This window comes from Ascaphus truei, chromosome 4 (assembly GCF_040206685.1).
Source record: "Ascaphus truei isolate aAscTru1 chromosome 4, aAscTru1.hap1, whole genome shotgun sequence".
Classification (NCBI taxonomy): domain Eukaryota; kingdom Metazoa; phylum Chordata; class Amphibia; order Anura; family Ascaphidae; genus Ascaphus; species Ascaphus truei.
The window spans coordinates 292,693,143-292,714,379 of record NC_134486.1 but is presented as its reverse complement, the minus strand read 5'-3'; the positions used below and the strand labels follow the sequence as shown (position 1 = coordinate 292,714,379).

Sequence of the window (21,237 nt, the reverse complement as noted above, 5' to 3'; positions counted from 1 at the left end):
TTTCAGAACACACACACCTCTCTCTCACCCCATCCGCCGATCCCCGGTACTAAGCCCTGCCCCCGGCACTCTCTGACCTCCAACCAATCCCCTGCTTCTACTCTAAAGCCCCGCCCCCGGCATTCTACTATTGAAAAAAAAAAATACTCACCGGCTGCTCCTCATGCTGCCGCCCCCGCGCACCACCACCGACTCGCGCATGGGACCAGGGGCAAAACCCGGGACATTTCCGGGACAGACCGTCACCCGGGACAGCCCAGAAAAAAACGTGACTGTCCCAGCAAAACCGGGATGACTGGTCACCCTAGTTATATCAAGCCTTTTATGCTGTGTACAGTTATTCCTGACCTATGTGTGGATTTCTACAGACATGGTGTACATCAGGACATTTGCGTGCGTATTATTAACATGCACATATCCTGCACTGTCACATGACCTAAAGTGGGAAAAGAAAGTCCAAGCTGTTTAAGTGGATTTTCAGTCCAATGTTGATATATATATATATATATACAGTTGTGTGAAAAAGAAAGTACACCCTCTTTGAATTCTATGGTTTTACATATCAGGACATAATAACAATCATCTTTTCCTTAGCAGGTCTTAAAATTAGGTAAATACAACCTCAGATGAACAACACATGACATATTACACCGTGTCATGATTTATTTAACAAAAATAAAGCCAAAATGGAGACGCTATGTGTGAAAAACTAAGTAAAACTAAGACCCAGGACTAACAGACGTCGGCGGGGACAGGACGGTGAGCCAGTGCGGCAGACGATTTCTCCCATACACTATATAAGTGTGGACAGCCCATTTTAATTGCATTATTGTAAGTGCACACTTTATATTTTAAACATAAAGCATTGTTGTACCTAGCTAATCTGTGCTATGGAGTTTCTCTCACTCTTTTTCATGGGGGTTTTATCCTGTTGAACACTGTGAACCCTGCTGAGTTTTACCACACCTGTCTTTGGAGTGATAGCCACCGACTACTTGCTACCTCATACCACACCTGTCGGGGAGAGATGTTAATCCCCCTACACATTGCTTGATTATATCTTACGTTTTGTAAGTAGGCCTTCTAAAAGAGCCAAGACTTCATCATCACATTTACTGAATATAAGAACCTCTACACTTAGAGTATCTCTGTGTTTTTTGTTTCCCCTTTATGCTCCTCCTGGAATCTGAGAACCAATTTCTACATTTTGGGGACGACAAACCCCGCCAGAGGGTTTTGAGCATGAGGTTCAAATGTATTACTTTCTTGTATTGCACATTTTACTTTTTTTGCACTGCACTAGTTTATTTATATTCACTTATATGTATGCATAATTGTGACATACACTGATTATTAATCTATACATTTTTTACTATTAAGAATCAAACTAAGTTTTTTGCGCCTATTTTTCACTTTGTTACAATATTTGCCTATGTTCTTTTAACCCAATAAATCCTTGAAAGTACTTCCTGTGTCCCATGTTGCATTGGTGAGGCTGTGCTCCTGTTCCTGTTTGGATTCTGCTTGCTGTTTACTTACCTGGAGGCACGCCATTCTGGAGACGCTGCAAAGGTCTGCATATACCTACTCTGACGCCTCCCTCCGGCACCTGTGGAGTGAGGCTGCATGCTCAATGGAGGGGCTGCACAGCTTCTGAAGAACCTGACGTTCACAGAGGGAGTGTATCTACATCCACTTTGCGGTTAGGAGCCCTGCTATGAGCTAGCCCGCACGACTGGGGATTACATCTTTCCTTGGAGTGATGGATGACCGCACGGTGATCCCCTTACCTGCTACTGCCATGGCTTTTGGCCCCTGGGATCCTCTGAGCGAAGTTTTCGTGATGACGCAAGGTTTTGGATTCTTGGAAACTATCAGAGACTTACCTGTGGTCCGTGAGTAGCAAACTACAACAGTCTTGTGCTGAACGAGATCAGCCAGTTGTTAGTATATATTTCTATAGAGACATTGCTTTATATGTATACACTCATATCCAATGATCTGCACCCTTATCTTGAGACACAGGTGAAGACTTCATTTAGATCTATTTATCTGTTGTACAGCGCCTCCAGTGATACACCTTTTTAGTTTTTTTGGAGCACCAGATTAATGTGCTTTGTATAGTTCATTACCTTCTATGGTTTTGGTACTAATAAGGCAAACGTCGCCTAGTTGGGTCAAAGACAGATGCACTGGGTACAAGCCAGTGGCGTAGCAAGACATGCGTGGACCCCTGGGCACAAAAAATTTCAGAACCCCATTATGAGTGAACATATTCCGTAGATTCAGTTTTCATCTCCCTCCCCCCCCCCCCCCCAAGCCTTTTGGCGGCCCTGTAAGGCTTTCTTCTCACTCTCTATTCACCCCTCTCGCCTCATGTATTTCTCTCCCTCCTCTTACGCCCCCTCCCTCCATCTTCCTCACTACCCCCTTTTCGTCTTACACTCCTATCCCGCCCCCTCCCCCCCGTAGGCTATCACTCAGTATCCCCTCATCCCCTCCACACTCAATCCAGCTCCCTCAATCCTCCCCTCCTCACATTAATTTCCCCCTCTTCCCCCTGGTAACACGCACACACATACAATCCCCCGCCTACAATACCGTATCCGCCCATGCAAAAATTAGAATAACCAACTACACGCACACTACAATAACCTCCCACCCGTCAACTGTGTAAAGAATGACAAATAATTTAAAAAATGCTCTAATAAAAAGATTGTTATCATGTGTTACCTCAATTGCTTGCACTGAGGCACACATAGCACACTGACAGACACTGAATCACAAATAGCACACTAACAGACACTGAGGCACACACACAGCACACTGACAGAGCAAACTGTAACTGACAAACTAGACACAAACACACACAGGATACTGACACACTGATAGACTGAAACGCACACAGCAAATTGACGCAGATTTGATCTGTTTTTTGCATTTTTCTGGTTTGTTTAGCATGGATCTGTAATTGACAATTGTGTTATCCCAGCCATGTGTGAAACCTCTATACTCCTTAAAGGTCAAAGCTGCTATACTGTAGGTGCGTTAGTAGCAGCCACTATTATGGTGAAAGGTACATGAGAATTGTGCCAGGTAGTGATGTGCCTGCAGATTGGTCATGCCGTGAAGTGACTGCAGGCTTATAACCTTTTGGCCAAAGGGTTTAACTAAATGTCCCTTAATCATGAGCAGATAAGCACTGAAGTATTTGTCCTATATGTTGTGTCATTTTTTATGTTGCGGTGGCCTTTCTGTTTTTGTCAGCCACTATTATGGTGCACATTTTGTATTGCCCTACAAACATGAGATTGTTCTGCTAGCAAACTGACACACAAACACACACACACACACACACACACACACACACACACACACACACACACACACACACACACAGCAAACTGACACACATACACAACATACCTTCCCACAGCAGCACATAACTCCTCCCCGTGATGTCATGGAGAGCCGGGGCGGGCAGAGCTCTGCAGCTCTCTGCCTCAGTTCTTCCCGGCCTCTGCTGCCTGCTCTCCCCCTCCCTCATCCCCTCCCTCATCCCCTCCCCCTCCCTCATCCCCTCCCCCTCCCTCATCCCCTCCCCCTCCCTCATCCCCTCCCTCCCTCCCTCATCCCCTCCCTCATCCCCTCCCTCCCTCATCCCCTCCCTCCCTCATCCCCTCTCTCCCTCCCTCATCCCCTCCCTCATCCCCTCCCTCCCTCATCCCCTCCCTCATCCCCTCCCTCCCTCCCTCATCCCCATCCTCCCTCATCCCCATCCTCCCTCATCCCCTCCCTCCCTCAACCCCTCCCTCCCTCATCCCCTCCCTCCCTCCCTCATCCCCTCCCTCCCTCATCCCCTCCCTCCCTCATCCCCTCCCTCCCTCATCCCCTCCCTCCCTCATCCCCTCCCTCATCCCCTCCCTCATCCCCTCCCTCCCTCATCCCCTCCCTCATCCCCTCCCTCCCTCATCCCCTCCCTCCCTCCCTTATCCCCTCCCTCCCTCATCCCCTCCATCCCTCATCCCCTCCCTCCCTCATCCCCTCCCTCATCCCCTCCCTCATCCCCTCCCTTCCTCATCCCCTCCCTCCCTCATCCCCTCCCTCCCTCATCCCCTCCCTCCCTCATCCCCTCCCTCCCTCCCTCATCCCCTCCCTCCCTCATCCCCTCCCTCCCTCATCCCCTCCCTCCCTCATCCCCTCCCTTATCCCCTCCCTCATCCCCTCCCTCCTCCCTCATCCCCTCCCCTCCCTCCCCTATCCCCTCCCTTCCCTCATCCCCTCCCCTCCCTCCCCTCCCTCATCCCCTCCCTCATCCCCTCCCTCCTTTCATCCCCTCCCCTCCCTCACCCCCTACCCTCCCCTCATCCCCTCCCTCCCCTCATCCCCTCCCTCCCCTCATCCCCTCCCTCATTGGCCCTGAGCAGGTCCCCAAAGAGCTCGGACCTCCAGGCTTTGCCCGGGCTATTGCTACGCCCCTGGTCAAGCTATTCTGGAAAGATCAAGGCTTAGGTTTCTTCAGGATCCTAATATTACTGTATTATTATGATTGTTTATTTGTAAAGCGCCAACATATTTTGAAGCATGGTACAATGAAGGTAGTGATATACATTACATAAACAGAATGCACTTGTTTGTTCTTATTTGGTATGTCAAACAAATAAAAAAAAAGGTAATGAAAGCCCTGATCAGGAGAGCTTACAATCTAGAGGGTATAAGGGGCAATGTTGAAACAAAAGGTAAAGATATCATATTATTACACTTATGGACTAAGTATTTGGGAGTAAAGTGGTCTCTTGATTTAATGGAGATGAAATGGGATTTGGCTAATTACAAATGTTTATTTCAGGGAGTTTTAATAATATGGCCAGGAATGGTTACTCATATAAAATGGAGACATGCAATATGCCAGAAAGCAATTAAAAGGTATAGAGTGGGCACGATTATTAGGATCGTGGCAACATTTGTTTTACAAACTGTTGGGTTGGTCGTTAGGCAAAATGGTTAGAGAGTACTGACAATGTTTTATTCAGGGATGATGGAATACAACTTTCAGAAATTGGTAACAATATTTTTAATTCAAACGTGCAATATATATAATAGAATTAGGGATTTCAATAGTTGGCAGTGGCTGGGCCAATTTAAGAATTTAAACATACTGGCCCACAGTGGTTGTTGGTGGGGTCTGCCAGATTGATACTTTCAGTTTAAGGCTGATCGGTAATCCAACACTTTTGAATGTGCCGAGGGGGAATTGGTTTAGGTGAAGTACTCCCTTGCGTGAAGTTAACACCGCTGGCAAGGCATTGCACAGCGGCTGTCTGACAGATAATACTTCATGCCCAGGAGTCATCAAAGTGTGATGTGAAATATCAAGTCAATGCCAGTTACCACTGTGACGATAGCTTATGATAGGTTGTAATTTACACCAAATACTGGGTTTGAACTGAACGAGGCTTAGATATAATAAAGTATATTTATTCCTTTGGATAGGTGAACACACGAAATAATACAGTAACAGACAAGAAGTACACTTACTTTGGGGATGGGGGATGAGAAGTATGTTGCATAGCAATTCTCTCGCAATCAGGTAACAATTCAGATGATATCAGAAGATAAAGGGCGGACAACAGTTTATAAACATTTTGTACCCTATCCTTAACATTGAGTACAGGTGATTGGTCTTCAATTACCTCTAGCCACTCATTAACGTGGGAATACATTTTGATACATGCCCCCCTGCTAGCTGGTACATGCGCATTAGGACTCTGGGGTCTCATTTCTGTAGCTCCTCATCTGCATCAGGAATGCCAGCTAGTCTACCAGATTGGATTCCTGGCAGGATATTCTTTGTTGTAAGGTGTTAAATGGGACACTTAAAGACTGCTCTGGTTTGAGCCGTCTCCGCCCTCAGGTAAACAGTGAGGGTGACAAAATCCTTTGAACAATACTTAAGTCCTAGACATTGGGTCGCCTCTCTGGCCATATACTACCCTGGTATGCAAAGGAATTTCCTCTGGGTTTTATCCCTGCTTTGGGACACAGTATGAAAGATAAAACACAAACATATTAAAATATCCGGTTCCGTTGGGTCCAGCAGGTCCAAACTTCCCAGTTCTCAATGCCGGAACTGGGACACCCTATGGTCCAATTTGCGACTTACTACGACCTTCGGAACCGGAGTTACACAAATACACCTTAAACCGTTTCCTATTTTAATACAAAAATCTCTGCTGTTAATTAAATCACTTTTTTTCACTAATTCCCCATTGAAAACAACGGGCTCCGCCGCCGTAGACTTTCAATGGCAAACCGCCGCCGCTGGCGGCTATGGGATTCCGCCGCCATAGACTTTCAACGGGGCGATGCCGTCGTTGAAGTCAATGGGGGTTTTCCGCCATAGCCGGTCAACGTAGATTGACCGCCATTGGAGTCTATGGGAAAAGTCCCGAACTTTCAAGGGGGTCCATACTCTGTCGGGTTGGTCCAAGAGGGTCAAGAATGGTTCTGCAGCGATGCCGGAGCAGTGACTACAAGTACCCCAAACCCTGATCCTCTGGACCCTCCGAAACCGGAGCTATGGATTCCCAAATTTCAGCTTTTGACACTTAGCCGTTTTCTTGAGCTGTTTCTGCCGCTGCCATTGGAACCTATGGCGCGACCCGCTCTTCTCGGTTCGACCCTTATGGGGGGTCCAGGATTCGGGGACCCGGTTGTGGTCGAGTGGGGGGAGGTCTAGGAACTAGGGTCAAAAAGAATTTTGTTTCTAGGTGCTCTAGAACTGTTTATTCCCACGCCACTTGTCGTTGAACTTGACTGCTAAGTGATCAAAGCTCTCTTATTGAAAATGTATCCGCTTTGCGGTTTGGACGGCAGCTAACTCGTTCCTGGAAAGCTCCTTCGAGGATTCTCCATTGAAGTCAATGGGCCCATTGACTTACAATGGGAAACCGCCGCTTCTCCTCTCGGACGCCATCTGCTGGTCTTCACAGGGAACAGGACCCAAACAGCAAGATTCGCCATTGAAACACATGGAGCCCCAATGGCGGCCTATGGGACCCTGCAAAATGGTGCCTGAAAAGGCGGGAAAATTACAAAAAGGGCTATAAGCATTAAAGAACTATTAACCCTTGTACTCCCGGATGGATTCTAGTGTGTGTGTGATGCAGACACTGATTGAACCAGATATTACAATGAAACATGGGAACAGGGAAATACACATTTTCATGTCATAACAAGGGTTAAATCACATTTCTGGACCCCAGCCCAGTTAACCCCTTGTCTCCCTGGTGAGGTCAGGGGATGGCCAAATGGGGTGCAACCCCTTTAATCCCGGGCCACCCCCTTTCTCCCTCTACAACCACCAGATCGGGTGTTATATATTCCGCATCACACATTGATGAGTCCCGGCCTACAATGGTAAAATGATTTATGTTGATACATTTGCTGTGATCTTGTTCATCTGTTTCATTTGTTTATTGTAGGTGTGTGGGAGAGGGGGAACAGTTTGGCCCTCCCAGTCAGGCTCTGAACAAACTTTCGGAATACTGTGTATACTATAGATATAGATAAATTGCAAGTTTCCCCACAAACACAATGCAGCAGATACTGTACCATGCAATGCTCATATTTTGAAACTAATTATACTTATTGTCTGCACCAGCCAGGAAGTTTGTGGTTAGTTTGCTATGAAAGCACACCGGAACATAACGATCGCTTACATTTTATCATGGATAAGAAATCTTGCAGAACATTTCTCTTGCTTTGCAATACTTTTTTTATTTTTTTTTATTTAGAGTCATTTACAGATTATTAATGAGGCCTGCACAGATCTAATGTGTGTATAGAACATGTGCATTGCATCAGGTAGAAAGTGCAAACATACTGTCACACCAAAGAGACCCAAGTTACAGAGTGAGGCTCTGATGTTTGTTTACGTCTGTGCCATGCAGGGTGAGGTAAATTGTGAGTTAAGAGCAATTACAGAAAGATCCAAACATTTATAGATTGAGTGGGATCAGTAAAATAAGTGAATGGCTTTATTGTACTGTGGTGTTTATTTGCTTTAGATTTGTATGGAGGTAAGTTATGTCCTGTGTATGGTATCTCCAAATGAAACTATGACTACATTTTACTGTATTTCAGCAAAGAGATAACTGACCAACAGGAATGAGAGGCATGCTTTTCAGATATAAGATACATTTAAAATAATCACAGTAAAATGTTTCTATATTTTTTAGATTGCCTATATCCACAGGAGTGGTACAATTTAAAATACTGTACAAAGTGCTACATATCCAGTAAAGGGTTAAGAGCATTAAGTATGAGTAGAGGATGAAACCAAGCCCAAAGACTTTATATTCTAATGCTTATGTAGAGTTTTAATATTCATTTCTAAACATAATTATTTTCCTAATTCCAGAAATATTAGGCAAAGGAGCGACAACATGCCCATTATACAGAAATGCTTAACAATTAATTGCATGTTTTTCAGCAGTATTGAAAGTTCCCTTTCAGTTTTACAGTTGAGGCTACACTTCCTCCTGAGCAGTTTGACCCCTTTGCCATCAGAAGGGCCAGTAACGCATTGCAGACAGGAAAATAACGCATTGCAAAGACACAGAAAAAAAAGATCCGCTGTGGCAGCCAGGGCCGCCAACAGGGGGGTCTGCGGGGTTGGGGTCCCGGGCCCGGTGGGTCGGGTGGCCCGGCCGCCATCAGGGCCGCCAAGAGGGAGGGACAAAGGATAATGGCTGCCGGTTGCGGCCGGGCCCCGGCTCTGCATCAGATGCAGACCTTCCTGTCCCAGCCTCTGTCAGCGCGCCATTTTCCTATGGTGTCAGTGCCTCCATCTTCAGTGGCTCCACGATTCCAGAGACAGTCCCCACTAAAGCAGACTTCTTTCCCCCCTTGCCCAATGGACTGAACACTTAGACAGGGCTATATTAAACAAAGGGGCTTTATTTGAGCAGTCACTGCAGTTGTTAAACACAGCGGATGCATGGGTCACAGAGGATTTCAGGCCTCTGGATGGTGTGTGGCTCTCTGTTATTTTTGAGGCCTAGGATCTGGAAGGGACTAGCCAGCCCAGGAGGACTGACTGGCCTGGCTCACTCCCAGCCGGGAGGAGCAGCACACACCTCATTAGGAGGGGTGGAACTGGACTCCCTACAAATTTGCACTTCCTCCCTGAGGCTCAGAAGGGGAGGGCACAGGATCTGTACCATGATAGGATGCATACAGATTCCTATGTCACCACCACTTTGGTCACTCAGGGAGTCAGAATGAGGTGGGGTCGATACCCACAGGATTGCCTGCCACAGCCTGTAGCTGTCAGGACTTACATGACAGGAGGCAGAGAAAGGCAATCTGGTCCAGCCATGATACATATAAAATACTCCCCCTCCCCCCTCCCCCACCCCCACCCCCCAAAGTACTGTGCAAAAGCCGTTTTATATTCGGATGAATGTCAAAAGAAAGGATATTTGGTTCAGCCAACCGAAGGAAGCAGCATTTGTCTTCAAAGAACAAAAGCAAATAAGAGATTCAGTATACGGATTAAAAGAAATAAATCATGGCTCTTATCCTATTGTAAGACAAAGAACAGATATAGACCTCCCTAGGAAAGGTGTCCATTACACTCACATTCTACATATGTAGGCTTCCCCCAGGATAAATTCTCACCCCTAGCCTGGGCTTAGGAGACTGTTACATTTTCTCTCCAGATCCAGCAGAATCAAAGATTGTTGTTACGGTTTTGCACTGTCATTGTGATAAAATTAACTGTTCTAGCACTGAATACAAGGTGAAACTTTTTTGAAATGTTTCCTCCCTAAAGCTTTAGCGTGCTCCTTGAGAGTATTAACAGCTATATCCTGTGCAATGCACAATACACCCTCGTAGAAAAAACTATATTTGTGTAACGCCGTTTCCCCCACTCCTTGGGAGATGTCGCCATTTCATGGTGTAGGTTGGTGCATACCTGCTGGCTCACAATAGATCTGAGTCTCTGCCGATGTTGCTGGGGAGAACAGGACTGGTTTGTGGGGTACATTATAGTTGCTTATCTCTGGGTACACAGCGTTTCCATCTGCAGCAGGCTCCAGATGCATGGAGGCGATCTCCTACAGTAGAAACGGTTACCTCTCCCCCCAGAAAGATCACACTCTAGGCCAGAGGTATATTCAACTGGAAGTGGTTTATTGTTCTTCTGTACACACAGCAACATGTGGGCCTCTGCCCAATGCAATTCACTGTACGTCTCCAACGCCCGGATGGTCCTTGGACCTACGCTACGGGTCAAGGGCCCCCTTAGCAGTCCCTACTCTTCCCTGACCCTCTATCAGGGCCCGGGGAAAGGTAATCACTCACTCTCCCCTTAAGGGGGAAAGAAGCAGGGTATGCCAGTGCACAGCAATCCTGCGTGTTACCTGTCTCTCTCAACGGTAGAGACACTGTCTAAATTTCGTATTTCAACCCCTTAATTACAGTAGGGGGAAGGTACCAGGTCTGAACCCAGGATTGGGCAGAACACAGACCTAATCTCAACTCCTCCCGTCACTCAAGGAGATGCCTGTGTGGGGAAAATGCATAATTGGTCCTGACGCTACCTGCTCTTACCAGGGCTTGCATGTCAGGGAGGGCAGACTGGTAGCCAAACCAGACATGGCTACATTTGCTTAGTTCCAAGTTTCACTTGGTACATTTGGCCTTCACCAAAGTTTGTATGTATACACTCTTGAGTTTATTTATTTAGTGTTGACAATATTTTATGTGATGTTTTCCAAGTAATTATAATCTATGGTCTGAGATTTAAAAAAAAAAAAAGTTTTTTTTTTTTAAAGCTTAATCACATCTCTGGTCACATTTAAAAAATCCCTTTTTTTGTTGGTTAAAAATTGTTTTTGAAAGTGTATACTGTTTACCAATGTGTTTTTTGTCTTGATGTTGTAAGGTTTTGTATATTCTACTATAGTAAATTAAAAACTTTAGACTTGCATTCATTACTACTTCATTGCTGTCAACTTTTAATAGCTTCTTTAAGTTACATTGTTTTTTTGCATGAAATTATCTACACTTTCATTTCATGCAGAAGGAACTGGAGAATGATGCATCTTAACTGTACCGAATTCTCAATATATTTGACTTTTTCTGATCAGACAAAAGCAACTGATGCTGGAAATCTCAACGCTTCGAGATCACTCTACAAATCGAGAGGATAGGAATTTCTTATCCTGCATCTCAAAAGTTGTGGTAACAAGGAAGGCTATTGTGTATTCAAAGAGCCAAGTCATTATAGGCATAGATCCATGTGATCTATATTCTTCGGGCTTCATTTATTCCAGATGAAACATTAAGTTAAACATCCAACAGAGCATTACCACCCAATATTTCCTTAAAATGCCCCCTTAAAACCATGGGAAGATAATGATCTTGAGCAGTAGTTCCTCAAGAACCACCAACAGTTGAGGTCTTAAGGACATCTCAGCTTGAGCACAGATGGTTCAGTAGAAATGATCAAGCAATCTGTGCTAATGAGAGGATATCCTAAAACCCTGGACTATTGGTGGTCCTAGGGGATTTGAGTTGGGAACCACTGTCTAGAGAAATCCATGGCTATGCCTATTCCTCAAGATGTTCATATTCCATCACTGACCATCTCTTGCCAGTTGAATATACACATAGTAAAAGTTCTACATTTATGTAAAGGCCAACATATCATGTATCAGCACCCTTTCAGACAGCATTCTTGCAGTAGTGGGGTGTCAATGATAAATGTTAGAAACATCTTGTAGAGTTAAAGAATAGAGCAGGGGTGTGTAAACTATGGGGGGGGGGGGCGAGGTACACTGTGCTTAGGGGCCCTGTACTCACCAAAGCATTTCAATTGAATGCCAGGGGGTTGCGCAAGGCCTCTGTATAGTCTCTTACCTGCTCTCTGGCGGCTTCGGGTGACGTGTCACCATGGCATCTAAGGATGCAGCGGGGTCATGACACAATGTGAGAAAAATCCCGGCGGGGGCACAGATATAAAAGTTTACGCACCCCTGGAATAGAGGAGTCATGCAAATATGAAATCTAATCTTGGGTTGTTCTTATTTACTTCATGTTGTGTTCATATGCCACTTGAGATAAAAATGAGAATTTCATCCATTTTGGATAGATAACGAACACACTATGGATTCAGGTTTTATGTAATAGACTAATAAAGTAGTACAAATGAACACCAAACTGCATGTACAGTAAGTTTGTTGGCCGTAGACAAATTACAGTCTCCTTGTGGATGAATATCAATAGTGCAAAATGACTCCACTAGACACCAGGTTTATTTATTTTTTATTGGTCCATTTCTGTTTGTGGAAAATAGAGTAAAGTACTATTAACATATGCATTCTTCAGTACAAACAACAAACATCACTTTGTTGTTCCTATAAAAAAGGACAAACAGCAGGCATTAGAGGCAAGGGTACTCAACTCATCCTGAAGCCTCCCCAACAGGTCAGGTTTTCATAATATCCCAGCTTCAGTACAGGTGGCTCAAAGACTAAGCCTCTGAGCCACCTGCACTGAAGCAGGGATATCCTAAAAACTAGACCCATTACTCATTTACAGACATCTTCACAGAAATAAAGAATAATTGTACACCTCTTAAAATAGTGTATTTAAGAGAAAGCTAAAATGAACAAAACTGGTACCGTAATTAGGATGTCTGCACATAACAATCCTTGGTAAAGAATCGTGTAAAAATCATACCTCTTTCTGTAGTTACCTTGGAAATATCTTGCCTTCTGGAGATCATCCGCTTGTCAAATCAAGTCATACAAAACCATACCATTAATTTACTGCCTCCACAGCTCCTGGACGGAAACTATCCTAGTTGTTGCTTGCTGCCCTTTTACGTTTGATGGTTTAATTAGGTGGGGTTATATTATTGCAACTACAAGGGTCAATCCTATAGGTAGAAATCCCACCCATTAATCTATTTTGGGGGTGAATTTGCCTTCCCTACGGTTGCCATCGGGTACGCTCTTGCTTGTGAGTGGTTAGAAACAGAAGAATTGATAGACCACAGTTACTGACTAGCTTCCTGCATGCAGTAATTTTAAGTCTGACTGTCTATGGGGAATATCTCCAGAATGCTGGGTTGCCTGGTAGTACGCAACTAGTAACCTGCTCCCATTGACACATTGCTTCAAGCAATTTTAAGTAGCCCATTTGTTTTAATACATGCAGCAGTCCCTTCCCTTAATTGCATTGCCATAATCTAAGCTGCCAAACGATCTGTGCTCCCGTGATCGATCAGCGAAGATCCTGCTTCCCAGGACACACAATATGGCTGGCTAGTTCAAGAGGAAGTTTAGCTTCCTAAAATAACTGCTATAGGAACAAAATGAAGCGTAAAACATTAAAAGCGACAACCCATGCGTTTCCGCCCCCACACATCGATTCTTTTCAGCAGGGTGTCTCCACAGCTAAACTCCATTAATTTTAGCTACGGGGACCCCGCTTCCAGAGATGCATCTCCGTAGGGGGTACCGGTAGCTGCTTGGCTACCAGGGATGATGCAATGGCAGCATTTCAAATCACCAATGCCCTGCGGGCCAAAAGAAAGCAATGACATCAGGTTCGGCTTCATATTGGCCCACAAGCCATTAACCTTTAAAAACACAGCCTGAGAGGCTACCGGCACCCATGATGGCAGGGGCGCGCGGTGGTTACAAATGCCCCGTGATCTTCCTTGCATTTTAAATGCTTTGGGGGAGTGTGCGAGGCCTCTGTAACTCACTTACCTTGGCTTCGAGCAACGCATGACCCTGCAACATCATTTGATGCCCATTGCCACTGCATCAAATGAAGCCGCAGAGTTGACGTCACATGACCCTGCAGCATCATTTGACGCCAGCACAAATGTAATGGGGAGGGGCGCTGCACCTAAAGTGCACACCCCTGCAGTATGGAACCATCTCCAGAAGCAGGGGGACCCCAGAGCTGAAATTAATGTGGCTCATCTCCAGAGAAACCCCGCTTCGATGATCGAGAGGCAAAAATTGCTTTAAAAAAAAAAAAAAAAAAAATTATATATATATATAAAAAAAAAGTTGAATATCACACAACTGATTTAGTCAAAAACATTTTTAAATTAAATGTGGCTTTAAAAGTAATGTCAGAGACAGATTGCACACAAAACTGCACAGCCATATGGGGTACAGCAAACATCCATTAGATATATATACACATTTTTAGAAAGCATGTTTCTAAATTAAAGGTTATAATGTTTCAGACCATGAAAGCCCTCCGGCGAGAAATATTCGGGGGGGGGGGGGGGGGTGTGCTTCCTTAAAATTATATAATCAAGGCATCCAACTGAATTTACTGACAAATGTACTACAATGTTGCATCTCTTCCATTTAAGTCAGGATGTATAATTAAGAAACACATCCAGTATGAAAAAGTCATTGGAAATGCTGGATAACAGCAAAGTACTGTAGTAAACAATACAAATTGACTTCTAGAACAAAAATGTAATTGTTTTAACACCAACTAACGCAACAAATCACTGACTCGAAAAGTGCAGTAGGTGTAATAAGCAAACAAATGCTGGACAGTTATGTGGGAGTGAAATTGTCAAGACGACCAAATTAAAATGGACCCATTTTATTTTAAAGTGGGTAGCAAAAAATATTCTGGAATCAAATTTAGTTTCACATATGGTTCACATTTGAGATAACTTTTTGGCCAGTACATGGAATAATGCAGCATTGTATAAGTGGAACCAAGACCATCCCAATAAATAGTTTAGTAACTTTATAGCTCACCTGTTTCTGCCAATTGGTTTGACATTTTTAGTCACATGCAAGAGGGGGGGGGAGAAAAAAAAAAAAGTTAAAGGGCATACAACATGTTATATTTAGACAGGAAGTGCCAATTATAATAAATACACTAATAGATTAATCAATGTGAAAAATGTTGGGGGGGTTGCACAAAATGTGAATGTTTTTCTAGTCTATGCTTGATCCAAATCATTGCCACACCCACAATATGTGTCCGCATAAGAATATGCCTACGTTTAGTGGCAGCGACGGCGATATCAGGCTGCAGTCGCTGGAAAAATCAAAGAGAGAGGGGGCTTCCAGCGATTGTGACCAAGCTGTCGCGTTGCACTTACTATAAGAGCACGTGACGGCAGCAACGCATTTGTTTTGATGCAACGTCGTGTCGCTGTCACTATAAGTGCAGCCAGAGTTCAGGGTGGCTGCTACGCGATGAGCGCTTACATGCGTATGTTGCAATTTCAGGTTGTCTGGTGGGAGTTTTCAAACTGAAAACTCAGACAATCAAAGTGCAGTGTTGACACTGCTACAACCCAAAATGATATTTGGTGCTGCAGTCGCGTCACGTGACCTGGTTCAGCGAACCAGCTCCGTGACACGTTCGCCCCACCCCCAAACACCTCAACAACTCCTGCAGCCAAGGCACAGATTGCTGGGCTGCAGGAGTAGCCACCCTCAACTCCGCCTAAGAGACATGGCTTTTTTTATGCAATTGTTGGAAAACAGTCCTGAAGCCCTCTAAATACATATGCCCAAACTGTAGGAACCAATATTGTAATCTAAAAACACAGCAGACTTGTTTGGTTCTATAGTGGCCTATGATGAAGGGGAGATTAAAGTGTTGAATTTGGTAAAACCACCATAGAGCAGTATTTTTGTTGAGTATTTATTTGCTCAATAAGAATTATTGGATAGAACATGTGCATCAAGTCATGCAAGTTAGTAAGAAACATTTGCCATAAAAAAAAAAAAAAAAAAAAGAGAAAGCCCAGAGCTAGCCTTAATGCTATGCCAAAGAAACACAAACGTTATACATTTTATTCACATTTATTTTTCGCTTTTAGTGTGCTCACAGAAAATTAGAACACCTTAAGCAAGAGTTTAATAGCAATTTTGTAAGCAAAGTTACATTCCATCTCTAAGTCAAATTGGTCAAAGCTTCTCCAGTATTTACAAAACATGAAAAGACAAGATGCTACACAAAACCATTGCATCTGAAGATTTTTCCTTAATTCTTAAAGACAACTGGAAAAGAAAGCATTGTCTGCTGTAATCAAAAAAAAACATACCACAGTATAAACAGTAACCATTCCACTTATCACAGCTTTGTTGAGTTTAAAATTTGTGTTTTTAAAAAGGTCCAATATATGACTGCAGTTTTACAAAAATGGGCAGGGTGGAAAGAGTTGCAAACTTCATGTGCTTTTGGATTTCAAGATTCCTTTTTTTATACAATAGTCACAGTTAAAAACACCCCGCTGGTAATACATAATTACATTTTATTAAGGTCATAAACCAGCAATAAACAATAAAGCCTATACAACTCGTATTTCTACTTAATCACCGACTGATACAGCTAACATGAGATAAGTGAAAAGTTCCTATGTTTAAATGAATTACTAAAACTATGGTCTGGGTATTGATTTTTTTTAAATTTTTCTTGCCATCATCGTCAAGACCTTTAGTGTTGTAAACCTTATTAGAAGACTGCCCCTTGCAAAATACATCATAACTTTCTCTTGGAAAAAAACAAAACCTAATCCCCAATGCGGCACAATCTCTTGGCAATGTGAGCACCGCCTATATCCCAATGTGGCCCCTATCACTTCATTTGATAACCCCCTTATTGACCCACCCATCTCCTTCATGTATGGGTATGTCCATAAACTGAAAAAAAAAAAAGTATACAATTTCAATAAAAGATGAAAAAAAAAAAAACATTAATACTGATGCAAAAAAGGAAAGGCCGGTGACTGATTTAACCTTTACTCGGCCTGTTGGAATGGTGGGGAACAGAACGATCTGAGATGGGATCTGTAAGGAAAATAAGGGGGAAAGAATCTTTAAATCAATCCCTGGTTGTAGACAAGTTCTCCAAAACCAGTACCTGGCACCACTCCAACAAACAAACAAGGGGAGAAAAAAGTTCTTTGATTATCTCAAAACTGCCAATGCTCTTTACTCTGCTGACTCAGCTGCTGGACTTGACTCGGGTGAGGCTTCTTGTGTTGGAGCTGCTGGCTCTTCCACTTTGGGTGCCTCTGGTTCAGTGGATGGCGCTTCAGGAGCAGCACTCGGGACTGGGACCTCTTCTGCCGTCTTTTCCTCAGGCTTCTGCTCCTCCACAGGCTTTGCCTCTTCCCCAGAGGGATTTTCAGTTGCAGCCTCTTCTGTTTTGACCTCTTGTGGTTCAGGTGCCGCTGCCTCTTCCTTCACCTCCTCTTCTATGCTGCTTGCTGCCACTGCAGCCTCCTCCTCCTGGGCAGGCTTGGTCTCCTCATTGTTTGCAGCCTCTGGAGCAGCTGCAGCAGCACCATCCTCCTTTGCCCCTTCAGTTGATACTCCCTCATTCTCTGCACCATCGCTATTCTCCTTCTTGTTCTTTTTGAAGGAGAAACCACTCAGCTTGAAAGATTTTTTGAAAGAGAAGCGCTTCTTCTTCTTCTTGGGGGTCTCATTGCTGGTGGAAGGTGTAGAGGTTGAGCCCGCTTCCTCAGTCTTGGCAGAAGACTCTCCCTCGGCTGGAGAGGCTGGCTCTGCAACCTCTCCATCAGCAGACGATGCAGCAGGCTCTTTCTCTGGAGCAGCCTCAGCAGATGCAGCCTCTTCCTTTGCAGTCTCCTCGGCAGGGGCGCTCCCATTGGCCTGAACCTCCTCCTTTCCAGCCTCTGCTGCAGCAGGCGAAGCATCTCCATTTACTTTCACGTGGCCATTTTCCTATGGAGGGAAGAGAGACTGGGTCATTTAAGGTTTGCAAGCATATTCATTTTCCAGGACACCACTAGATGGTTCTGCCACATTTTGCAAGTCTTTAGACTCATTTCATGGAGCTCAAAGTTAAAGAGTTAAACAGCCAATCAAATGTTCCCAGAAAGTACAGAGAACCCCCTTTGCCATTCAACAGCGATGTCACCCATAAGTGGGGGGACAAGGCCTTTTAATACACCACAGAAAACAGATTGGTACTCGAATACTGGCCACTACCACCTTATTTTTTTTATTTTAATTTAAGACATTACATGCGATCGTAAAGAACGTGACCATAGTGCTACAGCGAAAGCACATTAGCATTTCATTTCCCTCCATCATCATCACCTCGTCCAGCTCATATGGGAGGTGAGTGAACACAGCCTATGTTTGAGCAGTTCCGCTTTCGCGCAATAGAGGGCGCTGCGCCCCCACAGACAGCGAAATGCCATGGGGAGCTTAGCAAGTACATTAGCTCCCAGATCACGCCTTCTTTCCAGCAGCAGCAGCCCTACAAAGGAGCCAACGGGAGACAAAGCCTGTGCTTTCCCTCTCATACAAGATGTTTAAAAAAAAAAAAAAACCTATGCTGGGGGGGGGGGGGGGGGGGGCTGCTCATACCCCTTGATTTACACAATGCGTCTCCAGACCCCTCCCATGCATCCCAGTTAAATCCCTTCGGTCATACAAAGATTGGCAAATAAAAATCACTGAAAGTGTGGCTTTATTTCATCCATGAGGCTCATCCGAGGACCTGAGATCACAGAAACCATTGCCACATGTGCTTCCCTCTTCAGATTTAAACTCAGATGCACCTTCACCAGCAGATGCATAGAACCCCCCCCCCCCCCCCCCCCGCCCCCCCCGCGTCCAAATCGGGCGTCCTCACCGGTCTCCCAAAAGAATTGAATAAAACGGGGGGCATCAGGTTTTAATGCAAACAAGATGGTGGAGCACAGCGTGTTTCTAGCCACATGTTGCCAGACAAGAGCACAGGCTGCCCCTGCGCTATATGCGCTTTGTGTCTCGTCTCTACTCTCCCCCCCCCCCCCCCCCCACACACACACACAAAATAGCTCAGACCAGAAAGCTGCCCCTGTACCAATCCCTGGGTCTGTAATCATCTGAGGGGAAAAGCCATTTCAACACATCAGCGCGAAAGCGCAATTAAATCTCTTAACAGGTAGTTTAATATCCACCTCCTCCCTCCCCGTTACAATTAAACCCGGGGGGGGGGGGGGGGCACGACCATGCGACTGGGATCTAGTCATTGGAAAGCGGCGTTAAAACCCACGATACAATCCATCATTACAGCATGCAATGCATGGTTTCTTTTCAGTAGCAAACCAGGGTTACATACAAACTAATACACAAAGTAACATCTTAGAAACATTAACATTGTAACCTTTTCCCAATGCTGGAGGGGCACGCAGAGCAGGGGTGAAATATTAAACCCCTCATTGCTTCGCCTCTCCAGCACTGCAGGATGTGAAATCCAGAACCCCAAAGTGGCTGAGAAACAGCATGCTACATTATGGTGGGCACACTCCTCCCTGGTACAATACAGATGCCCCCATGCGCTCCCTGCCTGGCCCATGCAACAGATGCAGTGTGTGGAGCCCAGGTGCGGGCGGGCGGGCGGGCGGAGGGGGCAGCGGGGCAGTAGTTACCTGTCCGTTCGCCTTGGAGGGAGAGGCTGCCACGGCTTCCCCGGGCTTCTCAGCGGTCGCTGCTTCGCCTTTAGCTGCCGTCTTTGAGAATTGGGCTCCCATTGCGGTCTGTGTGTATCCCAACAAAATGCAAAAAATAAAAAAAAACGTAGAGATCACCCCCAGAAGATGAGATTTGTATTTAAAAAAAAAAAAAAATTAAAAAAATAAAATACAAGTATCTGTAGATTCAACCACCAGAAATCAATATATATAATATATATTTTAGCCGAAAGATCGGTGTAGAGAGAGATAGAGAGCGGAGGCAGGCACACAGGAGGAGGAAACAAAGAGATCTGACTGGTGTCTGAAGCCTGGGCACAATAGAGATCAGAGCCCAAGTAACGCAGCTGCAACTCCTCTTCGCAAAGGAGGAGGGGAGAATTACACACAAAAAAGTGGAAGATATTCACCAATTTAACTGGAGTGTAGATACAAATAGAGAAAGCGATATTTTCACCCCCTCTGATCACCCCCCCAAAAAAAAACCAGAAACAAGAAAAAGCCCAAAAAGTCACAAAGAATATAAATTTCTACCACACACACAAAAAAATATATATCCCAAGATTTGTATCCGTGCGAGATACAGCAGGAATATGGAGAAATCTCCCTGGCTGCTAATAAGATGCGGAGTCCAACGCCCAAGCGCACAGATGAATGGGCTTTCCAAGGCGTGACGACAGCCCAGTCCCGGCTTCGCCAATCACAGGGAGGGTAGACAAAGGAGGGGGCGGGGTTTACATTTGGGCAGAACAATGCAACCCAGCATTGCAAGAATTAATGGAAAGGAAAAAAAAACCTACACGGCTGCTCACTAATATAAATACCGTACTAATATAAATACCGTACTAATATATATATATATATAATATATATATATATATACACACATATATATACACACAAACAACACATCGATTGTCGTTAAAAAAAAATAAAACACAGCTAACATTGATTATTTAATCCACTGCGTGACATTTTTTTTTGTGGACACCATAACACAAAACCATACTTACTGCTAAACAATATTGTTGCTGATCGGGCCTGGCACGTCTGTCGGGTGTTATATTAAACAATCGGGACTGACTGGTTTGTGTGACTGGGTCAGTGTTTCCTTTTCCCTATGTCTTCTCTTTTATTTCCCCCCCCCCTCTCCACTCACTCTCAGCTGGGTGATCAACAGATTGGACGCGTTTTTTTTTTTTTTCCTTAATTGGTGGAAATGACCGCATTTCGCTTCAATTTTGAAGGTATTTTAAAAAAAAAGGGGGAGATCAAATTTCGTTTAAGATCACAAGTCAAAAAATTAGTGGGTCTGCTGTCCAGATGTGAAAAAAAAGACAGAGGCAGAAAACCCCTCCCCCTTCAATACTGCCTACAAATAAAATATATGTTTGTATTTAGCCCCTGGGTCTAATTAAATGCTGCTGTCTAATTATTTCTGATTTGTATACTTCATCCATGTTTTTTTTCATATTCATAAGAGACCATTTGAAGACACCGGATCGGTGATAACACTTGTGTGTGAAAGTGATTGAATAAATGCCACCGCATTTCACATTTATAACAGCAATATTACAGACACTGGGGATTCAGAGCCCATTTCACCATGTATTTGTGTCTTAGATACTTTGCTTCGTTGCCATCGCTTTCCTATATTTCAGCTTTGCGTTTAATTGGCCAACAATAAAACGCTGGCAGTTACCAAAGGGTTAATCTGGCAGCTGGGC

At 44.5% G+C, this 21,237-nt stretch overlaps 1 protein-coding gene across 3 annotated transcripts; it reads right to left on the bottom strand.

Annotated features, from left to right (window-relative positions):
• Positions 1-12,323: 12,323 nt before the first annotated feature.
• MARCKS (myristoylated alanine rich protein kinase C substrate) lies at positions 12,324-20,645 on the bottom strand. Of its 3 annotated transcripts, none has more exons than XM_075597652.1 (3): positions 20,524-20,645; positions 19,469-19,576; positions 12,324-17,768 (listed from the first exon to the last, which is right to left on the bottom strand). In XM_075597652.1, exons 2-3 carry the CDS (start codon positions 19,568-19,570, stop codon positions 17,010-17,012), a joined length of 861 nt encoding a protein of 286 aa, XP_075453767.1. In that variant the 5' UTR covers positions 19,571-19,576; positions 20,524-20,645; the 3' UTR covers positions 12,324-17,009. The 3 variants fall into 3 exon arrangements, with proteins under 3 accessions (XP_075453767.1, XP_075453765.1, XP_075453766.1); XM_075597650.1 differs by lacking the exon at positions 20,524-20,645 and adding an exon at positions 19,921-20,166; XM_075597651.1 differs by lacking the exon at positions 20,524-20,645 and adding an exon at positions 20,052-20,160.
• Between the last annotated feature and the right edge of the window lie 592 nt (positions 20,646-21,237).